We start from the raw sequence: 23,803 nt of genomic DNA, 5'->3' as shown, positions 1-23,803 counted from the left end.
GCAGATAAAACTGCTCCATATTTTCACTTGCTTTAGAATATGTATCCTTCTGTTTTAAAAGTACAGCAGAAATATGTATGATTTTGTTATTCATTCAATGGTTTCTAACTTTAAATTCAATTGTTTCCTTTTCTATAAAACATTTAAGCCCCTTCACATCTACAAAAATGAATAAATAATACTCATATCTCTATATGATCTGCTAGGACAAATCCTGCAAAATAATTTTATTAGGTTTCCTTTGTAATCATTGTTCTACAACTTGTATCTTAAAAATGTTATTAAGGAAGTCATATGAAAATGCAGAGATAAGAAACACTGCTTCAGTGGCAAACTTGATATGCGAGATATTTATAGACATACTTTCCTTTATGTAATTATCACTGAATCGCAAGACTCGTTCACTGAATGGAACTAGTTGTCCAGCAGCCTCTCAATATACCCTGTCAACTCCCTGCAACCTTCTGCATTGCAGAATTTAACTGTACAAATGCCAACTTTCTCCAGCAGAATTTTGGGATTCACCTCACCTATCTCCTTCAGGGCATCTGTAAAGGAAAACAATGCAATGTTGGGCAAACAAGTAACATATGTCACCTGAGCAGCAGTGCTGATCACAAAACTCTAGTGAGCATTTCAGCATATACAAGCACATACTTTTTTACCGCAGTCTGAAGAATCATTATTATACCCTTAGTGACATTCTTCATTTCCATTACTGCTTTTGATCCTCTCTCTCTTTTAATGGAGTCTTATAGTCATTTATGGCATCCTTCCAAAATGGGGGGGGGGGGGGGGGGGGGGGGAAGGCCATATTACAAGCCTCAGAACATAAGAAGAACATGCATAATATTTAACAGCAGATTTCAGTGTGGGTAACTACATCTATTTGATTTTAATATCACATAAAGGAATTAATTTTGATATTTTAAATAAACATAATTACATCTGTACACTATTATTATATGATACAGAGGGTATTGGTCATCAGAAAACCCACTGCTGTTTTATTGGCTCAAGAATCAATCCTGGCTAACACTGACCATTCAAGGTACATATTAACATGCGTTTCAAATTATGGACTCAAAGTGAAAAAAGATACAGCTAATAATAAGTTACATTAATGAAAGTGTTAATATAAGAGATGAGAAGATAAGAAGAGAAATGATCAAAGAAATAAATAATACATAGTCACACATCAAAATGTAAAAAGCATGAAAGTAAGAAAACAAACAAAGAAAAGTAATGATTAATAATTAAGCACAGAGAAGAAATTAACAATTAAAACATAAAATGTAAAAAATGAGGTATGACATGTGGTATAGGGGCCAGGCCCAAAGTTGAGATTTCAATGATCCAGAATCTGTCAGATAAAACCATCTCAAAGGCTGTGTGGAGTAAAATTGTGATGATGCTTCATACTACACGTCAGCTGTAGCTGCATACCAAGCATAGTATGCTGAAAGCCAAGGTCAGGATCATCCAGGTGTATTAACATGGTGCTGAACAGTGCATCCAGGTGTCCAAATGATATCTCCATGCAGTAGTCAGCTGGCAAGGGCTTGAATAACTTCACGAGAGTTGCAACTGCAGCCACACGAACATCATCACTTACATCGTCTAAACGTTTCAGCACCACTGAAATATTAAAAAATGAGTAACGAACACACATCACTCAGTTGTACACCCATGTTGACTTGCAGGTAGATATTAACATTTTGGAGGAACATACTGCCTCCTTCCTCAAAACACTGATATCTACAGGGCATTACAACCTAGAAGACTAACATTTACAAGGTAAATTACCAGGATAAACATGGTGTACTAAATCTGCAGTATAGAGGCCAGTGATTCGCAACAATCTAATCATCCGACACAGAGACTGGCAGGCAATGATACGTGTCTTCTTGGAGGAATCCTCTACAAGTGTCAGTAACAAGGTTACCAGAGGCTCTGTCACTATGCTTATAACAGTGGGGTCTGCAAATGGTGATGAGGAGTCTATAGAATGTTTGAAGGCTGAATAAAGGCATGAGACAGCAGCAGTTCGTATAGCTTCTGATGTCCGACCAGCCCGCCACACCAGGTTTGGTATGATTACATCTGCAGAGAATGAAACAGAATATACAGACAGAAAGAATGAGTGTGGGGGTAATGCATATGCAATGTAATACACTGGGTGTTTATTTCATCTTTTAATTCATTCTCACAGACACACTTCAGTTAAAATTAATTTTTTAAACAGAAGTGTTTGACATTCAAGTTTGAATCCTATTTGAGACACTTCTATGAATTTGAAATGTAATAATTCAGGGAGCGTGTGTGTGTGTGTTTATATATAAATATATACACACACACACACACACACACCACTAAGGCAACTTGATAATAGCAGTGACTGTACTAGAATGAAAAACTGAGAGTTACTGCCAAGTATAAGAGGGTGTAAAACTATACATCTGTTTCAGAATAAGGAGAGCTCAGTCCATAAAGTAACTGGAAAAAGATACACAGTTTTGATAATGAATGAGATTTTCTTGTTCTGTCTAATGAAAGCATTTAGATACTTTCATATTCTTCATCACAGAACACAATATTATGTCATATTTTTATAATTTTGTATAGAAGAAAATACTAGAAGGCTAGCTATCCATCTATCATGTTTTCTAATTCAAACATGAGCACGTACCTTTCACTAATTTGATCAGGAAAGGTCCTGAGTCATGGGCACATTTTAGCTCTTCTGTGGCAACAACATTACTAGACAAAATGATAAACATCTTCAGCCTAACTTCAGGATCCTTCTCAGGCTTTAGGCATGTCACAAGAATTTCACTGATGATTTGTAGATGCAGTCTAATTGCAGAACCTGGAAAACAGTTTACTGTTATATTACAATGAAGACAGACACTAAAATGGAGTTTAAGCCCATGGTACAGTATCTTATAACAGCAGGTGACAGCTATTCAGCTGATCAAAGACTCTCGGGCTACAAGCCATGTCAGGTGCCTGAATGGTGAATACACCATATCCTGTGCCAACGTTTCGAGAGCCATCTCTGCTCTAATCCTCAGGGCTATTCAGCTGGTCTACAAATTACATCTTCTTATAGACCTCAAATATTCATCAATATCACTGCAAACTTTCAGTACCCTAAACCAAGACTTACATTATTACAATAACTTTTTCAGCCATGACTCATGGCTCATGGAGGGTCAGCTAACAATGTGTGACAGCAGCATACCACTAACCCACTATCTCATTAATTCAGAGACTTAAATCCTTTATTCCTGTACAACAGGTTAAGATCAATTTCAGCATTATCCTCTGATTTATACCTAGATCCCTTGAGATCATAATTACAAAATGTTGTACAATCTGATGTTTTTTAATTATGCATACTAAATGTCTTATCCATCTGCCACAGTATTAGGGTGCTGTAACAGTTGCTAATATGAAGATGGCTGTCTTCTGGGTTATAGTGCTGTGTAGTCTGGTAGAAGTTTACCACACTACATTGTGCTATAGCCATCTTTGGACTCACCACCATGAAAAACTTAAATCCTACTTAGATGCTAAAGAGTCTATTAAATGTTTGATATAACTAGTGTCCGATTATGCAAACACAGTTCTTATGGCATAAAAACTCTTTAGATATATTATTTTAGCATTTTTCATAGTTTAAACAACACAGGGCCTACAGCAGTTTGTTTACCATTATGAAACTGAAGCATCTGTAAACATGACAATGAACCTGATTTCATAAAAGCAGATAATTTTATGTGTGTACCTGCATAAATTAGTAGAGCTTCAAATATAAACCTCTCTGGACTGCACAAGGACCAGGAGTCTGCAGACACCTGAAACTCCTGCAGCACTGGCTGAAGATATTTCTCGAACAGATTTTGAAGAGAAGTACAAGTCTCAACTGACTGCAACATGTGGAAGCACCCTGCAACAAAAATACCCGTAAGTGTGAGGCTTAGAGCACTGTACATATCAGATAATAATTAAAATAAATTGAAAGATGGTAATGACTTAAGTAAGTAACTCTCTCAGATACAAACATCCCACTTTCAAACACCTCACAGTTATAAGAATCTATATTATAACTCACTCAAGCAGAAACAAAAGCACACTTGAGATTAAATATTCAAGAAATTATATGATGCTCATTTCTTCCACTTATATAGCCTTGCAGGAAAAAGTTGTTCAAAAATACCTAGAGCTTCCTTGGTGACAAACTCCTCTGTAGCAAGTCCCAATACAGAGATTATGACCACAAACAACTGGTAACCAATCATTTTACAGTCCTGTTCACATACCACCATCAGATTTGAGCAACAGCTGAGCAGCTGTATTTGATATGCAGTCTGGAAAACACGATAAAACTGTTCAAACACAGATCACATGGAATCTAAATGCAACACAGCTGTTTCTAACAACCTCATCAAAGTGCTTCAGAGGAAAAAGTCTTCATTATAACACTCATGAAAGAAAAATTATAAATTGTAAGTATCCTATATGTGAGAGATAAAAAATGAATCTTCGGTTGCCTCTAGGGATATATAGACCTTAGAAAAATTGGGTATGAAGATGGAGATATGAATCAATGTTACCTTAAATAAGTATCACAGGCATGACATAAGCAAAACTATCTTAATAGCATGCTGATATACTGTTATTAACAATGAAGGCCAAAGATACATAATCTCTTATGTGACATCCACCTCTTTGCTCCAGCAAATCTCTGCACTTTTCAAGAAGTTGCCTATATCTGTTAACTTCTCTTTCAGTGTGGATCTATCACTTCCTTTCAAAATGGCTGCAAATACACGGAGCTGGCCTGCAGTAGCTGAGTCTTCCATTGTAGGCAACACAAGTTTACAGTAAGTGTCAGGAGGAACAAAATACCCAATCAACTCTGCAGCTTTCTCAACCTGCAAACATGTAATAAATGCATAGTTTTGTAGCGTTAGCCATGACTCATTGACATTCTATCACAGAACACTATATACAGTTTGTAGAGTGAGAAGAGTGTACCTTACCATCAGTCCACCTGCTTCTTCACCCGAATGACTAAAAGAATTCAATTAAATTCAGTACTTGGTGGTCTACACTTAAAGATCTTAGGGGCTGAAATCAAGTTTAATCAATTTCCTAAAAAGTGGATCATGATACAAGTAATTCACACATTATATAAAATATGTCTTACATACAGAATGTGCTTCTGTTGGCACAAAGTAACATATTTACAAATACAGGGATCTCTAAAATCTGAAATGCAGAGGCAAATTACATAATATTTCTTCACTGACAATGAAAGGGTTATTATTCATGCAACCAAGATGTCTTCCAGATGCTGAGTATTAACCTTTATCATATGGAAATAAGAATTTAAAATCCTTGTATTATAAGGCTACTGGCTGGACTTAATTCCGGGGTCAATGATTTAGCAGCACACTAGTGTAACACACAGCAAGCTACATCACACACAAACTGTGTCAGACAGGTTAATGACACAGCATATGTTATTGTGCTATAAGCACCATTTTACAGAATACAATAAAGTATTCATATTCATCGCCCTGATGACGGAGGCAGTATGACCTCTGAAACGTTGGCTGACATCGACCAGAAGACAGAAATCTTCATACTCACCGCTGTGAAAACCTCATATCTTACATACAATAAAGTCATTATCTTCACCATTTAATTGTAAATTTTTTTTGAAAACTTTCATTAACCATTATTTCAAGATCAATGCTAACAAGCTTACCAAATCTACATCACATGTAATTTTCTTCACATACTGACATCAGAAGATTGTACTAAAAACTTACATTATTCACAACTCTCACATCCTCATCGTTGCTTGCCCGATACATTCCATCCAGGATCTTCTCCAGATGAAGAGTTATATACACTTCAGCATTCAGAATCAGTGAATATAACAACTGTGAGGCCTTGAGTCGGATATCCATGAGCCAATCATCCAGTTCCCGAACCAAGGCTGGCACAATCTTGCATAGATGTCGATTCACCAATGTACGGCAACCTATATTTGGTCTTGTTTCTAAAATTTCAAAATACATATTAAGAAGATGTACTTGAGGTAAATGCTTAATTGTTCTGAGGATATATCAATAGCACTAACATCTAATGTTACCTGAGAACCTGACAAACACTTCTAAAACACCCCTGTCAGCTTTATCTGCACTGCTGACTGCAGGTAACTTCTATTATGATAAGATGGGCTTATGAAATCTTTAAATTTTAATAAATAACAGCAGCAAATGCATACACACATACATATACAAAGATGGTCTCTCTCTGGTGGCATGCAATAGTTCATAACAAAGTAAAGAAAAGTAAAGCTGTCCCCATATGTGCCATGTAGGCACTTGGGGGGAGGAGATATAGCTGCTATTCATTAATGGTCCATAATACCAACATATTTTTCATAAATAAAAACTCAACGGAAATCTGATACCAGAAATTCGAGGAAAACAGCTGTTAAAACAAGAACTGACTACTTACACTGAATTCTGTTGTTCACTTTACCATACAGAGTATGTCAACATTTTTTCAAATTAATACATTGTGCAGTCAAAATGGAATCATACTCATAGTTATCACATATAAAATTCAACATTGCCTTTCCAATATTTTAAAGTGCCATCCTTTGCAGCTTCATACTATTACTGAAAAACAAGGCTGGCTTTCTGCATCCACATTTCTGAAACCCCACTTATATACTAATATTTAGTAAATTCTTCTATTAATGTCAAATGTATTCTCTGTCAATACAGTATCACTACAAACATCTCTGCCAATAAAGTATCATGACAACCATTTGCCAACCATAAAATAAACTTCCAAAATATCAGACATCACTGAATTTTGGCATTAACAAGGGAACAATTATAGAACAAATTCTTAAAAATAAGTTTCAATATGTTAATAATTTATGTTCCACAGGAAGAAATTATCTCTCTCCTCTCCCAGAACCCCATCCTCTGTTATTTATTACACAATTCATTATTTCACTTCCACATATATTCTCAACATATGACTGCCTCACTAAAACAACAAAGTTATTTTATTAATATCAAATTATGTGAATTAAAAAATTCTTCTTTCTACCATATGTCTGATTTGTGAAACATACCAAAAGGAGGATAATGAACTGGATCATCTATTAGGAAATCCACCTGATCCTTAAATTCATTCTCATTTTCTTGCATATAAACTTTCCCCACCTCATCCCATAATTTCAGAGCCTCTGTTTTCAGATCTGGAATTTCATCAGTCAAACTGAAACAGTTACACATATTTGCAAGATACAGCATATTAAACTGAAAACAATAAATCTTTTTCACATATATAAAGGACAATGGTCAACAAAAAATCAAAATGTGTGTACATAATTACTATAATTCCTATTAACAAAAATGTATTCAATACTTCATTATATATTCATAAACCTAAAGAAAATGTAATATGACTTGCCTACTAAAACCGGCACTTTTACTTCAACATGTGATCGTGAAAATGTGTACAAATTAAGCAGGGTTGTTAATTTTTATATCTGTATGTCTATACCAATGTTGAGTCACCTCACCTTGTAAGAATCAATGGCAAAAGTCTGTGAAAGTAGGAATAGCGGTCTGGCAATTGCACTAGCCAAATTCCAATAACTTGTACCACAGCTTGACGCACAGCTTGGATTTGATCAAACAAACGCTCTGCAAGAGGGCCAATAACAGTATCGACAGACTTGTTGTTGCCATACCGAACAACCTTGCCTGTAAAAAATTAGTACATGACTTGCTACAAAAAATAAAAAAATAAAAATAAAGCACAAAATCTGTTCCATACTAAACATGCAAACACATCTTTGGCCTTCAAATATGTTGTAGATACTATAAATGTTTTTGATTTAATCCTTACAAACTTACCAATTGCAGTGATAGCAACAATCCTGATTCTGTAGTGTTGGTGAGTGACACTCTGTAATATAGGTACTATGAGTGACTGGGAATAAGTATAGAAGTGTCTGGGAATAGTTTCTGCAAGATCTGCTGAACATTCACAGCTCTCTTTCTTAATTTTTGGATATGGATCCACTAATGTATTTACTAATATCTGGATAATGTCATTTACGTAAGATGACAGTAATGTCGGACGATATTTATTAATTACACAGTGTAGCAAAGAAACTTTCAACAAACGTACTTCTTCGGAGGACTCAATTCTTTCCTGCCCACCAAGCCGTTGTAACAAGGCTGGCATAAGATATATTAAATAATCGTCTTCTTGATGAAGAAAAGATGTAATGTCAGTTATTATCTTTACCGCAAACTCTCTACATGCCTCGGCTTTATCATTAAAACAGCGTAAAATATTCTTGTATATCTGAATCTTTTCAGTCACTTCTAATTCTGAATCATGTTCATGTAAAAATTTAGACAAGTTTTCAATAGCTCTCTTCTTCTTCTGCTTATCTTGAATTTGGAGAGCACCACAATATTTCATAATTAGTACATCTGTCATTTTTAAATTACAGATTACATTTGATTTTTAAACACCATCACTTCTTAACACTCCGCCATTTGTAAATAATCATACCATGGATCGCTACGTAGAACGAATTAACTACGAAACACTGCCTTGTATTGTAGTAACCGTACTGTAGGTGATCCGTGTAACGTTGACATTTACCACCAGATTTAAGTTGAACATGACAACATTTTTAATTTAACGAATTTCCTGTGACTGCGTGTTAGTTATGACAGCAGAACCTAATAAGGTAGTACATTTAATCTAAAACCCATTATTCTTGAATTATATATTTTTATTTGTCGCAAGATGATATAGCTTTTAACATATTTTACCTAACATAACCATGTTTTGAGGATATTTGTGTTGGTAATAATTCCCATATGACTAAGCTAAAGCATTAGACAAGGTATTACTTAGAAGCCTCCAGCAGATCGTATCAAAAATTGACATTGTTTCACTTCTGTCACACTATTTGTGTGGAAATAATATAACGTTTTGTGGGTTGTATTAGTGAACCAAACAAGACTTGTACTACATTTCAGCTAAAGAACATTACAATTAATGAATAAGGAATTAGCATTACATCAACACAAGTTAAAAAAACATACTCAAAAGAAACAAGTAAAACCGACTGAGAAGAAAGCAAAATTTGCTCAAAATTCATCAGATCATACAAGTTGAATCACTGATAATTTTCCACATAGTCTAGGAATATCTGTTGTTGAAGCTAGTAAGTCTAATTCCAGCTTTGTTTGAAAACGTGATGAGGATTGTTTATCCATTTTAAATTAACATAATTTGAATTGCACTGTTGCTGTTTCAGAGGATGCTGTTGCAAATGTTATTTTAGCAAGCAATCATATGACACATTGCTAACAAACTTGAAGTTACACAGAATAACATAAGCATGGAAGAACAGGATGCATTTCCAGCAGTTATATGTGAACACAAATTATCACAAGATTTCTCTCTTTTGGAAGAAAAAAATTCATCACTCAAGCACAGCTACATCAGTAACAATAACTTAGCACTAACTATGGGAGCAGACTGCACTGAAATATCCACGTCGTCAACTCCCAACAAATTGATTGCCAATGATAATAACAGTGGGTCACCGATATTATTGCAAAAAAACTGTGTTCTGAAGAGATCTGCTAAACCACAAACCAAGTTTATGGCAAGAAGGATGAAAGGTTTATTGGTAAAAGCTAGGTCAAAGAGAAACAATTTTAAGCAAATTACATTGGCATTAAGCGATAATGTGCTGCATAAAGTTTCAAAAAGTTTACATGCAGATGGACTGACTCTTCAAAGTAATATGGCAAATTCTGAAGACCTTACCAACACAGATATTGGCACATTTCCAGATGCAGAAGAGACAGTTGTTTATAAGGAGAAGCAAAGATATGCCTTTGTAACATTCCCTTCATGTACAGTAGATGATAAAGTCATAACAGCATTTGTTGAAGACCATTTCCTTGTTTTAGTTCAGGAGTTGCAAATCAGTTTCTGGAGCTTTGTTGAAAGAAAGTCGCAATGGCTACACCTTGGGTCGCTGCCTCGCCAACATTTTGTTGGTGGAATCTCAACAGGATTTCAGAACAGCAGGATCAACATCAGCAATGAAAAAATGCTTATGTGCATGGAACTGTGGACATCTTATGAAAAAGAGCAGACTGCACTGATATGTGTGATGTACAGCTTCAAAATAATACAAGCTAGATTCAGGTTTTGCTGCTTGGAACTGAAACGTCTGCATGGGTAAGAAAAACTCAATCCACTGGCATGCTCTGATAGCTGCAGAATACCTGCCCATTCAGTCAGTGTTACCTACTCAGGTGTCAACACAGGTTAAAAATCAAACTAGTTATATTTTTTTTTAGAACAGATGATTTATAGCAATGTTGAAGTTTTCTGATAAAGTTGGGACTCCCATATTTTACAGTATAATTTTCATTAATCATTGTTATTAAAAATATTTTTTAAACTCGTTTAGAAACAGGTATCTGAAAATGGAAGGCAACTGGATTGTTTGGAAGATGTATATAAAACTTTTCTTGTGTTAAAGGGTATTAGCATGCTAATTGACATATGGCAGAGGTAGTTTTCCACTGAAAATAAAATGTGCCTTGTTAAGTCTCACTGATATCACTACTTTAATTCTTCCTGCAGGAGTTACAGCTGTGTGGCTTTCCATCTGTTTGTCACTAACCTAATGGGAATTTGACTGTAATATTTATAATTTAATTCTCAAGGTATATCAAGAATATACAGTTCTGCATCCTTCCAGAGTTTTCACTAGTTGTTAGCTGGTCACATTGTGATGATGCCATAAGCACAAAAATTGTGAAGTTTATCATTGACAGTGAATCACAGTTGATTCTGAAATCTACAGAGCTGGTTCCAGTGACAGGAACTGTAAATTCACTTCATTTCCTTAAAGGTGAGATAGAACAAAAAGTAAACTGTGACTTCGAACCATTCAGCTAAAATTTTTAAACAGGCATCTCATTAAGCAATATATGTTTCTGTGTCACACTTCATCCATCACTTGAGTATTCATACTGTTTTGGAATGCTGGACTAAGCCAGAAGATAATCAATCCAATACTGCAATGCATAAAAAAAAGTTTTATAGAAATAAATGGGACTTGCATGATGTGACAGTTATGTTTAAACCTTTGGTTCTTATCATCCAGACTGCAGAGCAATTGTCATTGGGGAGAGTACCTCACAAATATTTCTGTGGAACCACTGTACTGGCGTACTCGTTAAAATAATCCAGTGTCCAAGGAAGGATGTGAGGCTGCAGTGGGCTGATGAGGACCAGGTACAATACACAGACCAATTAATGCTGCTGATTTAACACTGATGCATCAACTACAAGCATTAGAACACAATATAATTTAAGACAGTGAAGAGAATGGTGGATGGAATGAAGATTTGATATGCAGATGTCAAGATAGTAAGAGAGGATCAAATAACTCTGTGGTGCAGGGTCTTTTGTGAAGAGCTGACAGTTATTGAGCTGGTCAGTTCTGTTTTTATGAAACCCCAGACATCTGCTATGTTTCACGAAGTCCTACAATTGGACAGTTCAATTCAGTCCACATCTTCATAACTTGTATGTTTAAGATAAAGTTTAATATTTTCCTCTAACGTATGTGTAGGTGTCCAATGTTATCTTGTTCTGAGGTATTATGACTAAAATGTGTGGATTTCTCATTATCTCAATATTTGCTTCATGAATGATGCATCTCATCCATAACCTTAATTGTATGTTAACAGGAGATTTAAAACTGCCATACTATTGGGCAATATACTACTGCAACACACACCTGATAAAGGATAATTTAATCACACTAACCATATTTGGCAAAGAGTACAAATTATCATTTTGTAATTTTGTCATTCTGTCATAACGTCCTTTTTTTTTTTTTTTTTTTCGTAAGAGCACTTGCTTAACACAGTTTAAGCATGATTTTGTCCTCTCTGTGGTCTGTGCTCATTCTCTGCCTGTATTGAAATAGTGTTCATGGAAATGCAGAAGGCATTTCTTTTGTTTTAGGGTTTTCTATTTGCAGCAGTTACTACTCTGACACATGTAGAACTAGCCACAGCAAACATAACAACAGGCAAGTGGAAACAGGTGCGGAAATACCTCCTTCCAGAGGCAAGCAAGTAAGAGCACATATGTCAATGATTACATACAGCTTCTCATTGTAATACTAATAAAAGGCTAATTATTCTGACTGTGAAAATGCTGTCGGTGTTAGAGAGGTAGCATGTTCTGCCAAAACATTGGCAACCACCCACATAATTACATTGTGTCATAACCCATAAGACCACAATATGAATGTAATACTGCTTAAAAACAGATTAATATACCTGTATGTTCCAGTTGTAACTGTCACTTAATTCTTGTTGCTTTGATGTTACCCCAAGCTCATTGCAATGTCTGCAGGTTGACAGGAATCAGTGTGGAGCGTGGGAAGATGACAGTGGTTTTCTTGGAAGGATTCATGTGCTGGGATCTCAGGTCTGATGTTCTTATGTCTGAAACAGACAACATAGAGGAAGACTAAGATATTACTTGGACAACAGTACTTAATTTTGGGTCACACTAAACACCGAAGACAGTCTTTCAGATGTACCACACAATGTTCCAATGGCTTTATATTCACAGCAGTTATGCTGGTAACTCTGCGATTTTACTTACTGAGTGCTTTGCAATATATATATATAGCATAGACAAGTGTCTCAGTGGTATATGAAGTAATTTATTCATATTTAAATATGTAATTGATGGTCTGATGATGGATGGCACACTGATGATGAAACATGTTACCACTTTCACATTTAAGTTTGTATGGTGATGTGGACAGAAGTGACTATAGCACACAATGATGTGTTGCAATTGAAATTTACTGTGTACCTTTAAAAATCTGCAATAAAACATAAAGATCAATTTTGTGTTCCCATATTAACATAGCTTATTTGGAATAGTGTTACAAAATAACCATGTGCTTAGTTCATCTGGATAAGTCAGTAATATGAATATGGAACAGTTGTAAAAAAGAAAATATGATGATGTGACAGAGGAAAGTGAACTTCATGAATAAACAAATTTGGATCACTTGCATATGCAAACGCAGAAGACTAATGCAATTTGTAGGTTGTCCAGACACTGAACTTAAGAGTTTTTGCTACACCATCATCCACTGACAGTTCTATAGTGTCCCATAAGTCAATAGGCAATACCGTTCTCCATCCGCCTGTAAGCACTCTGCTCACGTGTCTTCTGTTTATGTTCGCTCACTTGGTCACTCCATTCTTCATATATTTGACATCTGCATTCTTGATCCGTTAAAAGGAATCCTGCTTTTGTCCTTGTGTAACTCATCTATATCACTTCCTGTGCCACAAAGGCACAAGGAATGTACAGATAAAGCTTTAGCATTCCAGATCCAGATCTTGGCACTGATGAAGGTAATGGTCAGCTTCATGCTCCAGTCATTTTAACTCTGAGGAAAGAGCATCCAATACTCACTGGAATGATTGAACCATTGCAAACATAATTCTAGTATTCTGTCTTGACCCAAACATATTCTTAATATTAATTAAGACTGTCACATCTTTAAATGTGAAAAGGCTGGTATGATCAAAGATGGGAAAACTGGGACAAGTTGCCAGAGGCTTCCTTTCAAAGCATTTTGAACATAATAAAGTCTGATCTTTAAAATGTACAATCACCATAACTGAGAGTTAGGTGAAGCATTTGGAACAGTTTCAACATCCAGATTGAATGTAACTGACACAGTAATTTCTACACAAAATATTCACACCACTGTTTTATTTATTGAAGCAGTCAAGTAAAATAACCAACCAACCAAAAACCAAATTAAGGGCAGAGTCCTGCACAAGCACAAGACATTGTCCCTTGCTACGTACCACCATTCCTGCGTACGAAACACATTGCTGGAAATGGTAAACAGAGCCTTGAAACTAAAGCGGGAATTTGCTTACGCTAATGAGGATATTGTAGCGAAAAACCTTGACTATTCTGCTGATGAGAGGTTATCCCATCAGGCAACATGTCCTTTGTGCAGAGGATTTTGGTTGGTTGGTTCTCTGGGGTTTGAACCCAGAAAGGGTGGGGCCACTTCGGCTGAAGGCCTCTGCAACCTGGGGGGGAGGAATCACTTCAGCTGAAGGCCTCCGTGATTGGGGGGGGCATTTGCCTTACAACTGAGGAAAGCACGGAAAACCTCAGTCAGGGTAGCCGAGTAGTCAGACCACTCATGCCGACTTGGCCGTCTTTTCAGGGACAGCCTCAGCTGGCCTGCTGAACATCAGTCCCCCTTGGGTGACCTCTGTCAACTCTTGTTCGGCACAAGTGCCTCCCGAGTTGTCGGACTAAGGGGTTCCCCACACCAGCTAACTTTGAGTCGAAGCTCTCGGTCACTGCTCTGAAGTGATCGTAAAATAACGAACGGCACATGCTGTATTTTTGTACACAGTAACAACAAAACTTCACTTCAGGATAGATCAATGGTACTTGAAATAATTTAAGAGTGATATATTTAAATCAAATAGCAAACTACATGTGTGCCTTTGGTTCAATTTTTGACATTCAGGAATGCTTATCTTGGCCAGAGTTCTAACTTCACACTTTAGCACCTTATTTTATGGCTTAAAAATTACACACAGACCATTTCATTCAGAGAGCTTTTGGTAATTTCTGAACACAAACTTCACCTATTCTGCTAAAATTTACATACAATTAAATGAAACAACAGGTAACTCTGTCTGGACTTTTTCCATCATCCTTGTTTAAAAGAAGAAACGTTTCGGAAACTGGAACTGCTGCCACCTTCAGGGGAGAGTAACCTACTCAGTTAGGTCTGTCAGATAGTGCTAGTCTCCATCACTGGACAGTGATAGAGACTAGTTTCCGAAACGTTATTGTGCAAAAGAGTTCAAGTCCAAGATCCTGTGCAAAATTTCAAAACATGCTACCTTTTCCACAGTGAGGAGCTATTGGCCCCCAACCCAACCCTGAAGCTGGAGGACCACCACTTCTTGGTTTACAGGAAACACCATGACAGGCCACATTAATAGAGCATTAACTACTTATAAAACAATGCATTATTTCATTCATTCACTGTACTGATTACGATTGTCTGGTACACACAGCAAGTGTCTCTTGAAGTTACAGGCCAAACTACCAGCTCGTGGTCCAATTCTGAGCAACAGAAAGAACAAAGTCCTTTAACTGAGAGAGGTATAGGGAATTCTGATGTTTTAAGTGGTTGCACACAATATTTTAGTTTCTCAGACTGTACACAACCATAATGTAATACTCAGAACCATCATACTGACTCAAGATATATCATTTTCACACATACAAGTTCTTACTTCCAAAAATATTATGCTAAAACTTTTCATTAACGTTTTGCGACAATGGTACTGTCCACAGATCACGAGAAATGCCCTGCTGGGGGAAGTCGTTTCTGGTGCGGTGCGGGGGGGAATGTTTACTGCCTGGTGGACTAGAGGGCTGCTATTGGTGGGGAGTGTGATATGTCAGAGTTTTACGCTACTACACAGACTGAAAACATCAAGCAGTTAAGAGTAGCGTGTAGTGAGTGCACCTCTAATGTGTTCTGTGGGTGTTGCGATAATATTCTAGATTAAATCACTGTGCCGCTGTGAGGTAATCTTAAAGCTGTACCCATTAAAACACATGAAAGTCTGTTGTCTGTTGTTCGTTCAGTGGTTGTGGAACGAATGCTTTTAGGATGGGTCGTCACTCACCGCGAAATCTTGCGCACGCGTGTATATCAAATTCCTAGCAGGGATTTTCTCCTGGTCTCTGGACTGTACATGTATTAGTATTATCATCATATTCTGTTTGAAAATTACCCACTGTCTGTTATTTTAAATTCCACTGATATAAAAATCAAGTATTAAGAGATCCTATAAACTATTAAAAATTACACCAATATAAAAATTGGGGACTTTTTAAATTTATAACTTCATATTAGTAGAATCTCAAATAACAGATAATGGATAATGTCTAAACAAATTATCATACTGACATTTTAACAATCAGACATACAAAAGATACCAAGCTACATCAAAAGTCACTGTAAATGTACACATTTGCACAGAGAAGTGGCTTAACTGTTTGGTGAGATTCCTGGCAGAAATCACTTCCTAGTCTTCTAAAGTGACATTCTTAAACAGGTACGACATAGACTCTTTGTTGTGTATGCGGCGAATGGCTTCTGAGAGGAGGATACTGATGTCCACAGTCTTTATTTTGTGGCACTGCATCTTTTGTAGCTCATGAGGGATTGTGTTTGTTACAACCACCTGAAACCAACAAACACAGCTGTACTAGAAGAAGCTGTATCTTTCTCACTTACAATATTCACTATTATCATACAAAAGTAGAAGATTTAACCTTACAATTCCATTTAAATTACAAATGAATTTCTATACCTACAGTTTAAAAGACCAAAATTATGGCAGTGTAGACCTGCAAAGGCTAAATCTCTGTACTACAGGGCTGCCAGTCAGACCTCTGATTGTACAGTTTGGCGAGCATGGCCAGATAGACTGCCCGTAAGCCATGACATGTGTCCAATAAACATTAAATGGGCATCTAAAAAGGGGAAGATCGTGTCTGCCTGCATGTTTCATGTCGCAAACTACCTGAAAGTTTTGAATTAAATGTGATGGGTTTTCAATAAATTCAGAATTAGTTGGAAATACTTAAGACTGATCATTTTACCCAAGTGACAAATTTTTGCAGCTCATCTTAAAATACTTATGTCTCAGTGAGACATCTCTTTTACACATTACTAAACTGTTCTCTGTATCGCGCAGTAACGGTAATCTGCCGATTGTACATGAACTTCAAACCAAATCAAAATGCTTAACTCTAAACCATACCATGAATGTCCAAACTCCATGAACTCAGAAGATTCAGACCCTGAATCTGATGGTATTCACTGTCCCATATAAAGCTGTATGGAACTTGAAAAGTTCAGGAGATGAAAACTGCAGCTGACGCTCACAAGGCAGTCACTGCTTTCAAGCTAAAGAATACCTCTACACATATTGTTAAAAAGGAAGAGAACTGCATATCTGGTCACAAAGTAAGTTTACATGCAGAAGAATAATTTATGACTTATACAAAGATGTATTAGCCTTACTGAAGATTCAGTGAATCACTTCACAACTTTCTGACTGTTCCTCACATTTCTGTAAGCCATTACAGCCCTCAGTGTTCATACTGTTTCCACTGCATCAACAATTTAATATGTTCTGTTGACACTCAAAAGTTAGCACTCCTTTATTCATCAATGGGCATGAGGAGCTTCATAAAGAAGCAAAGGACAATACCTGGATAATATATACATGTCCCAGATTTAAAGACTCTGGGGGGAAGGGGGGGGGGCTAGATCCAACAAATGCAAACAAACTGTACAGCTGATTCCAGAATACTCAATTATGATAAAGCAGCTCATAATATCTTATTATAATGTTAACACACACCCAGATGAAGTAAGTTCCTCGACTAACTGTCTGAAACCAAAGCACACCTAAATAATACTTAAAAAATTTCAGTATCCACCTCAAAAAAAAGATAATGGTACTACATTGCAAAGATCAACGTGAGAACTTCAAATCTCACGAATTATAATGTGTGTTTGAAGTACTAATAAAAAAGTACAGGGCATTCCTTTAGCTGAATAGTTTTCCAGAACAACATAAAACCATATTATGGAATTGAAGGTTGATCACTGAAATCCTAAAAGCTTACCATTGACACCTATAAAGAAGCAGAATCCAACAATATGTTTCTCTTACTATTCTATAGTTCTATAATAAGATATAATAATACAAGGTAAATTGCCTCATCAATTGGAGAGTCCTCAATGAGACGAGGGGCATCAGAAGACAAGAGGCCATGCGTCGCAAGCACATAGATCTTGTAAGCACCTCGCTCCTTGAGAACTTCAGCAGCTGCCACAAATGACTGTACATCATCCACCATATCATCCTGAAGGAACACATCCTTGTTACTATACTGAACCAATCCCATCACTGACAATTACTTATCCTAAGTCTTTTATTTTTAATATCACAAGGGAAGAACAATTAATATGTTAAAAAACTATAAAAATGCATATCTAGTGTGAAATCAGTAATGGTAGCCCTTTCAGATGCAAGAACTAAGGAAGACATAAATGTTTAAGAAGTTGAGTAAGTTAACGGTAAAATCGCGGCACCGATATGAAATGTGTTAACAAATATTTCTCTTTTGTTCTCTTTCTTCTGTGTCTTTTTATACTTGTTGGTCTTCTCTACACATTTCACAGTATATTCCTAAGGCCAAAATGACAAAATTTTGCTGACATGAAGAAGGACCTGTACGTTCATGCAGAAGAGGATTCGAAGGCCTAGATGTTGACAAAGTAAGAAATAAATTAGTTATTCACAACACAACTGTGTATTCAAGGTCTGAATGACATATGCCAGTAGTAGTTTGGGAGCACAGTTTTGTCAATGTGGTGCTGACATATGCCAATAACAGAACACACACATTCAGTACCAAATAACTAACTGTTCACAGGTAACCACAAGAATCATATAAAGAAGTTATTCAAAATATCGAATAGCGTTACAGTCGTAAAGACCAACATCAACGTCTTGATCACTGTAAGAACCTCAACTCTCATACAGGATTGTGCATATTTTTAATTGCTATTCCAGCACTTGCCTGCAGGGTCAGGAAAGCCATAAAACCCATTTGGATAGCTGGTTTCAGTACCCAAAAAAATGGAACAGTGGCAATCCTTTGACTGTGAAAATCAGCATGAATACATAGTTTTATGACCATGCCCCTTATATGCTGTCATGCTGATATACTAGAGACAGAGAACTTTTTTTCACACATAAATCACAAAACAAGAATGTTCAACTTACAACCATGATAGCAATTCTCCCTCCTACATCACCAACGACATTGATTGGAGGCTTCTCCTTGGCTGGATGGACAGGAACACCTACACTCACGTCCATTGTGCGAGAGCGTGACAGAGTTGGAGGAGAATATCGACCATCCACCATGTCTGACTCAGCTTCTTTCTGTTCACCATGGATAACTGCAATTCCTAGGCGTAGTCTCTCAGCATATGAAGTTGCCTTCTTAGCTGAGCCAGGGTTCCGGGCCACAATCACAGCGTTGCGATAATCAGGGATCTGTAACGCATCAAAATTACTACATCAGAACCTTCAGAGTGGAAAGACAATGGACAATATAGGAACTGAACTTCCAAGATTTGCTGTAAACATCTCCTCAATGGTATTTCACAGAGAATAAACTTGTACTGATTTGTAAAGCAGAAAAATTTACAAATGAAACATAACATACAATAATCAGATAATGATAATTCTTGCATTTAACTACGAGGTCAGTAAATGATGACACCTTCTGAACTGCATAGGTTAAATGGGAAGATGAACTGGGAGCAAAATGGAAGGAAACAGATGTGGCTTATTTAAGGTATTATTTCAGCACATGCCCAGATGTACTGAAGAAACCACAGTAAATCTTGAGTATGATGATAAAACCCATGACCTCCCAAATATGAAATAGATGTACAAACAACCCAACTGTGACATTCAGTTAGTCTCCTTTGTGTAGAGAGATCAGTAAGAAACATATCACTTACACACTCCTGGATGTACTGCAGCAAAAAGGGCGAGGCCCTCAAGTTGTCTACAGGACAGTCAAAGAATCCCTGGATCTCCTTCTGGTGCAGGTCCATTGTGATGACGTGGGTGAGACCCGACTTGCACATCATCTTAGCAAGCAGCTTGCTCACAATACAGCCACGTTTCCTCATCTTGCCTGCATATGACAAGAGTCTCACCAAAAGCCTTACTCTTTAAATAATCAAGTCTGTAGTAATGAAAACCAGTGACACAGTTCCACCCAGCTCACACATTTAACATGTTTCTACAGCCTGTTCACAGTTAAGAAAAGAATACTGCAATGCACAGCAGGTTAATTTAGGCCTCCCAGTAGTGTAGATGATGTAAATGCACAGCCAGTATGTACCCATGAATTAAAACTGGCCATACTACTTTACTATCACTGTGCTCTTATATAATGAAGTGGAAATACATCATTTGCCCATACAATTTATTGCATACACATTATCCCTTCTCCATTTACAGATGAAGAGCGCAGCCAATGGAGCAAATGCTCCTAGACCAGCACAACCAACACAGAATCAGCATTATTAATTTTTTACCTATGCAAACTTAACTTCTCTTCAGGGCTACAGCAAAGAAAGACAGAAAAAGAACTTACAAGTGTTTAAAACTAATGTGATGCACCGTTCTATTTATGTAAGAAAGTGGGAGAGTGTGAGAATCCTTATAGTCCCTAATTTATTTTAAAGGAAATAAAAGGCTTACATCCAGATGTATAAACTATAGCTCATTTCCACTATACTATGAAACAACAAATATAAATGCATCACAGCAAGAAATTAACTGAAATTTTGCCTGGTGGCACCAAAAGTAAAAGGTAGTCTATTCTTAATGCTGGTCAGCCTGTTGCTGAAATGATTTGTAACATTGGCACTGATGTAACACAGGGATACTGCACTGGAAAGAGGATTCAATTATTTTACTTGGATTTCATAAATATTAATAGGCATAAATGACCATCCCACTCATTCATTGCACTTTATGGAAAGAACACACAGTAACTGAATTTAAATGTAACAATAAATATATCAGACACATTCTCAAAGAACAGCCATCCTCATGATTTTCCTCAGTTTTGCACTTAATGCTACTTACATTGTTTACTGTATGGGAGATATGGAATCACCCCAACGATGCTCTTGGCTGAAGATGTCTTGCATGCATATGCCATAATCAGCAACTCCATTATGTTATTGTTCACATCTCTGTGTAACAAAGTAAAAATGTTCGCTGTAAAGTTCTACCTAGACGTAGATGGGTGGATAATATCAGGTGTGATCTATAGGATAGGAATTGAAGGAGAATGGATTTTGTTGGCCCAGGACAGGGACTGGTGGAAGGCTTTGGTTGGTTCGGTGATGAACCTTCGGGTTCAGTATCCATCTAATTAGTTACTGTAAAGTTCTAGAAAAAAATAAAGAAAACAGAAGGAGGTTTGAAGCTAGTCCTTTTTTGAGGGAATGTGGCTGTATCTTTTGCCTATCACTTCTGTCTGGCTGATACATAATGGCTAAGAATAATTAAAACAATGTGATATTATGTTAATGAGAAATAAAAACAGAAAGAAAGAGATTCATGTTTGTTAAAGCAAAATTTTCATTAAAATTGTCATTATGAATAAACTTACTAACAATGTGTTTAGGATCATTAATTAGGAATGAAACTTATGTTGTAAATTTTAAAAGTTTCTGTTACTTTACATGAAAAAAGTAAGCATGTTCATGTATCAGTAATTGGTATAAAGCTTCTTCATTTTATGTCATAACATACTTTGTTCCCGTCTGGATTATATAGATATCCTTTCCTCGTACTGAGTCTCCAATCTCGACCATGGTTTCACGGTTTGTCTTGTGGTAAACAGCACAACCACCGCTTTTCACACCCAGACGACTAAAAAAGAAAAGAAAAATCATACTACAAGTATTAAATCATTTCATACCTCAAAATTATCTCTTATACACACAAGAAAGTTATAAAACAGCATGAGACCATGAAGTACAACATGTTCATATAATAAATTTCTCAGCAAGCAGAGAACTTGGGACTTGCAATTCAAATAGTCTTTCAAACATTTGAGGGTAGCAATAACTGTAAATTAGCAGATATAAAATTTCATGATCTAAGTTTTATTACCAGTCCAAATTACAGGACCCCACTTTTTGTGGCGCTTCCACCTCAGAACTTAGACACCATGTCAATACTAATGAAATTAAAACGTACATAGATGGGGTGGCCTCCAAGGGAATTATATTCATATTATGTTTCATATAAATCTGTCAAATAATTCATGAGTTATTGGTGGGCAAAACACTAGTGTCGGGTGAATAGAACCAAGACTCTTTTGATTGGTTTGATTTCCATGGTTGGATCTCTCTTGAACAAATTTGAGAACTTCATATTTGCATGCACTGCCTAGCATGCAGGTCTCAGGTACTGAAGAAGAAGAAATTAAGAATACATTATATGTACACTTAAAAACTAAAGTTTCAAAGTGGATAATTAACATTATCTTTTATTATTGACATTACTTAAAAACTAGTATGTAAAGAAAGAGTTCAAAATATATGTAGGCTGCACACTGCATTTATTAATCAGTTTTCGAATCAAAGTCAAGGCCATCTGAATTAATGTTGTCCTCTCAACAATCAGTTTTCAATTCAAAAATAAATCGGTATACAGTCTTTAAATGTGGCCACAAAATAGAGTACAACAGAATTCTACTCTCAGGATGTTCTCAGGCATTTCAGGCTCTGTGACGAGAGTCTTGGGTATCTTGAGCGAGATCAATTTCTATCGCTACAAAACACATGGCCAAACTGACACTTGGATTTAATGCTGAGCACAAATTTTATGACATATGACTTCAATTACCATCACAATGGTCTGTTCTGGTACCAATAACCTTCATTTTGGAGACTTGAGTTCTAAAACATGTCCATAAATGCTGCTGTATTAAATGTAAAAAACATAAGCTGCATCTATTGTGAAATTACCACTATTGTTTATTACAGGTAAATAAGCTCTATATTATACAATTGCTCCTATAACATTAGATGACTTGCACAAGGTCGGAATCCACACAATTTTATCCAACCCAGTATGTTTTACTTCCTGACTGGCGTACAATATATTTCATTCTACTGAGAATTGTAGGGCAGCTTACCTAGCGATCAAAGCTACAAGTTCTGGGTGAGAGTTTCCTCCAATTATCATTATATCACTTGACGACTGGACATCCATGTTTTGCACTGTCTTGGTATGAAATCTGTGAATGTTATAAAAAACAAATCCAAAGGCAACATATTTTCTAGAACAACAATATCGGCCAAAGGCAATGTGATATGACAAGCAAATTGACAACAGCTGGTTATATAACTAAAACAACCGGTGTAATAAATTATTCGCAGTGTTCCTTACTGTTAACAATAAATAAGAGTGGAACGCAATTTATTTACATTCAACATGTCCTTCATAGGCCTAAACCGAGGATGTAAAACATGTCTCAGGAAAAATACAATACTTTCTTCTATTACAAATGTAAAATTAACGTCGGTTTATTGGCTTTGATCCATTTATTCAGGCCAGCAAAAACATCAGTCATGCAAATTTTAGAGAGTAGTTTCTGGATGTAGAACAATATTTCTATTATCACAAAAATGAGTGAAAACAATCACATAATGTCTCCCATTAGTTCCTTACCTTTCACTTTAAATATTATACTTCTCCTCCTGCTTTATCCTCCACCTCCCCCAATGAGTCTTTGACGTCACCCGCAGTATTTGGTTTATACCATAGATAATAACACGTATTAACTGTGATACCACGAAAGGTCATTACCTGTTGCAAAGATACTTAGAAAATAATATAGTACTCAAAGCAAACTATATGCACTGTGGATCAGGGCGAATTTTATACAATTCTAATATAGTTCACACAAAGCGTTA

The 23,803-nt window shown here is 36.4% G+C and overlaps 3 protein-coding genes across 9 annotated transcripts; 1 reads left to right on the top strand and 2 right to left on the bottom strand.

The window, feature by feature from the left end:
* Positions 1 to 189: 189 nt before the first annotated feature.
* On the bottom strand, positions 190 to 8,653 carry Dnaaf5 (Dynein axonemal assembly factor 5). Of its 2 annotated transcripts, XM_022076280.2 has the most exons (11): positions 7,962 to 8,653; positions 7,625 to 7,808; positions 7,172 to 7,317; positions 5,844 to 6,076; positions 4,731 to 4,940; positions 4,223 to 4,373; positions 3,791 to 3,952; positions 2,690 to 2,869; positions 1,807 to 2,103; positions 1,447 to 1,638; positions 190 to 548 (listed from the first exon to the last, which is right to left on the bottom strand). In XM_022076280.2, exons 1-11 carry the CDS (start codon positions 8,554 to 8,556, stop codon positions 415 to 417), a joined length of 2,484 nt encoding a protein of 827 aa, XP_021931972.1. In that variant the 5' UTR covers positions 8,557 to 8,653; the 3' UTR covers positions 190 to 414. The 2 variants fall into 2 exon arrangements, with proteins under 2 accessions (XP_021931972.1, XP_021931973.1); XM_022076281.2 differs by lacking the exon at positions 1,807 to 2,103.
* A 12-nt stretch (positions 8,654 to 8,665) lies between these two features.
* On the top strand, positions 8,666 to 13,032 carry LOC110835750 (uncharacterized). Of its 2 annotated transcripts, none has more exons than XM_022076283.2 (6): positions 8,666 to 8,812; positions 9,389 to 10,326; positions 10,821 to 11,008; positions 11,264 to 11,394; positions 12,133 to 12,245; positions 12,529 to 13,032. In XM_022076283.2, the coding sequence occupies exons 2-6, from the start codon at positions 9,473 to 9,475 to the stop codon at positions 12,647 to 12,649; spliced, it is 1,407 nt and encodes a 468-aa protein (XP_021931975.1). In that variant the 5' UTR covers positions 8,666 to 8,812; positions 9,389 to 9,472; the 3' UTR covers positions 12,650 to 13,032. The 2 variants fall into 2 exon arrangements, with proteins under 2 accessions (XP_021931975.1, XP_021931977.1); XM_022076285.2 differs by lacking the exon at positions 8,666 to 8,812 and adding an exon at positions 8,877 to 9,295.
* On the bottom strand, positions 12,825 to 23,684 carry LOC110835752 (phosphoribosyl pyrophosphate synthase-associated protein 2). 5 transcript variants are annotated; one of them, XR_015536758.1, is made up of 9 exons: positions 23,559 to 23,683; positions 23,023 to 23,124; positions 21,630 to 21,749; positions 20,955 to 21,064; positions 19,814 to 19,992; positions 19,065 to 19,340; positions 17,992 to 18,138; positions 16,228 to 16,442; positions 12,825 to 13,588 (listed from the first exon to the last, which is right to left on the bottom strand). XR_015536758.1 is itself a non-coding variant. In XM_022076287.2 (9 exons), exons 2-8 carry the CDS (start codon positions 23,097 to 23,099, stop codon positions 16,284 to 16,286), a joined length of 1,068 nt encoding a protein of 355 aa, XP_021931979.1. In that variant the 5' UTR covers positions 23,100 to 23,124; positions 23,559 to 23,683; the 3' UTR covers positions 12,825 to 13,588; positions 16,252 to 16,283. The 5 variants fall into 5 exon arrangements, 4 of the variants coding, with proteins under 4 accessions (XP_021931979.1, XP_087210891.1, XP_087210892.1 ...); XM_022076287.2 differs by having other exon boundaries at positions 16,252 to 16,442; XM_087354765.1 differs by lacking the exon at positions 12,825 to 13,588 and having other exon boundaries at positions 14,629 to 16,442.
* Positions 23,685 to 23,803: the final 119 nt, after the last annotated feature.

This window comes from Zootermopsis nevadensis, unplaced genomic scaffold (genome assembly GCF_977971745.1).
Source record: "Zootermopsis nevadensis isolate Lab colony 2312 unplaced genomic scaffold, Znev_1.0 Znev_ptg000024l, whole genome shotgun sequence".
NCBI classification, from domain to species: Eukaryota; Metazoa; Arthropoda; class Insecta; order Blattodea; family Termopsidae; genus Zootermopsis; species Zootermopsis nevadensis.
This window is presented reverse-complemented; position numbering and strand designations above follow the sequence as displayed.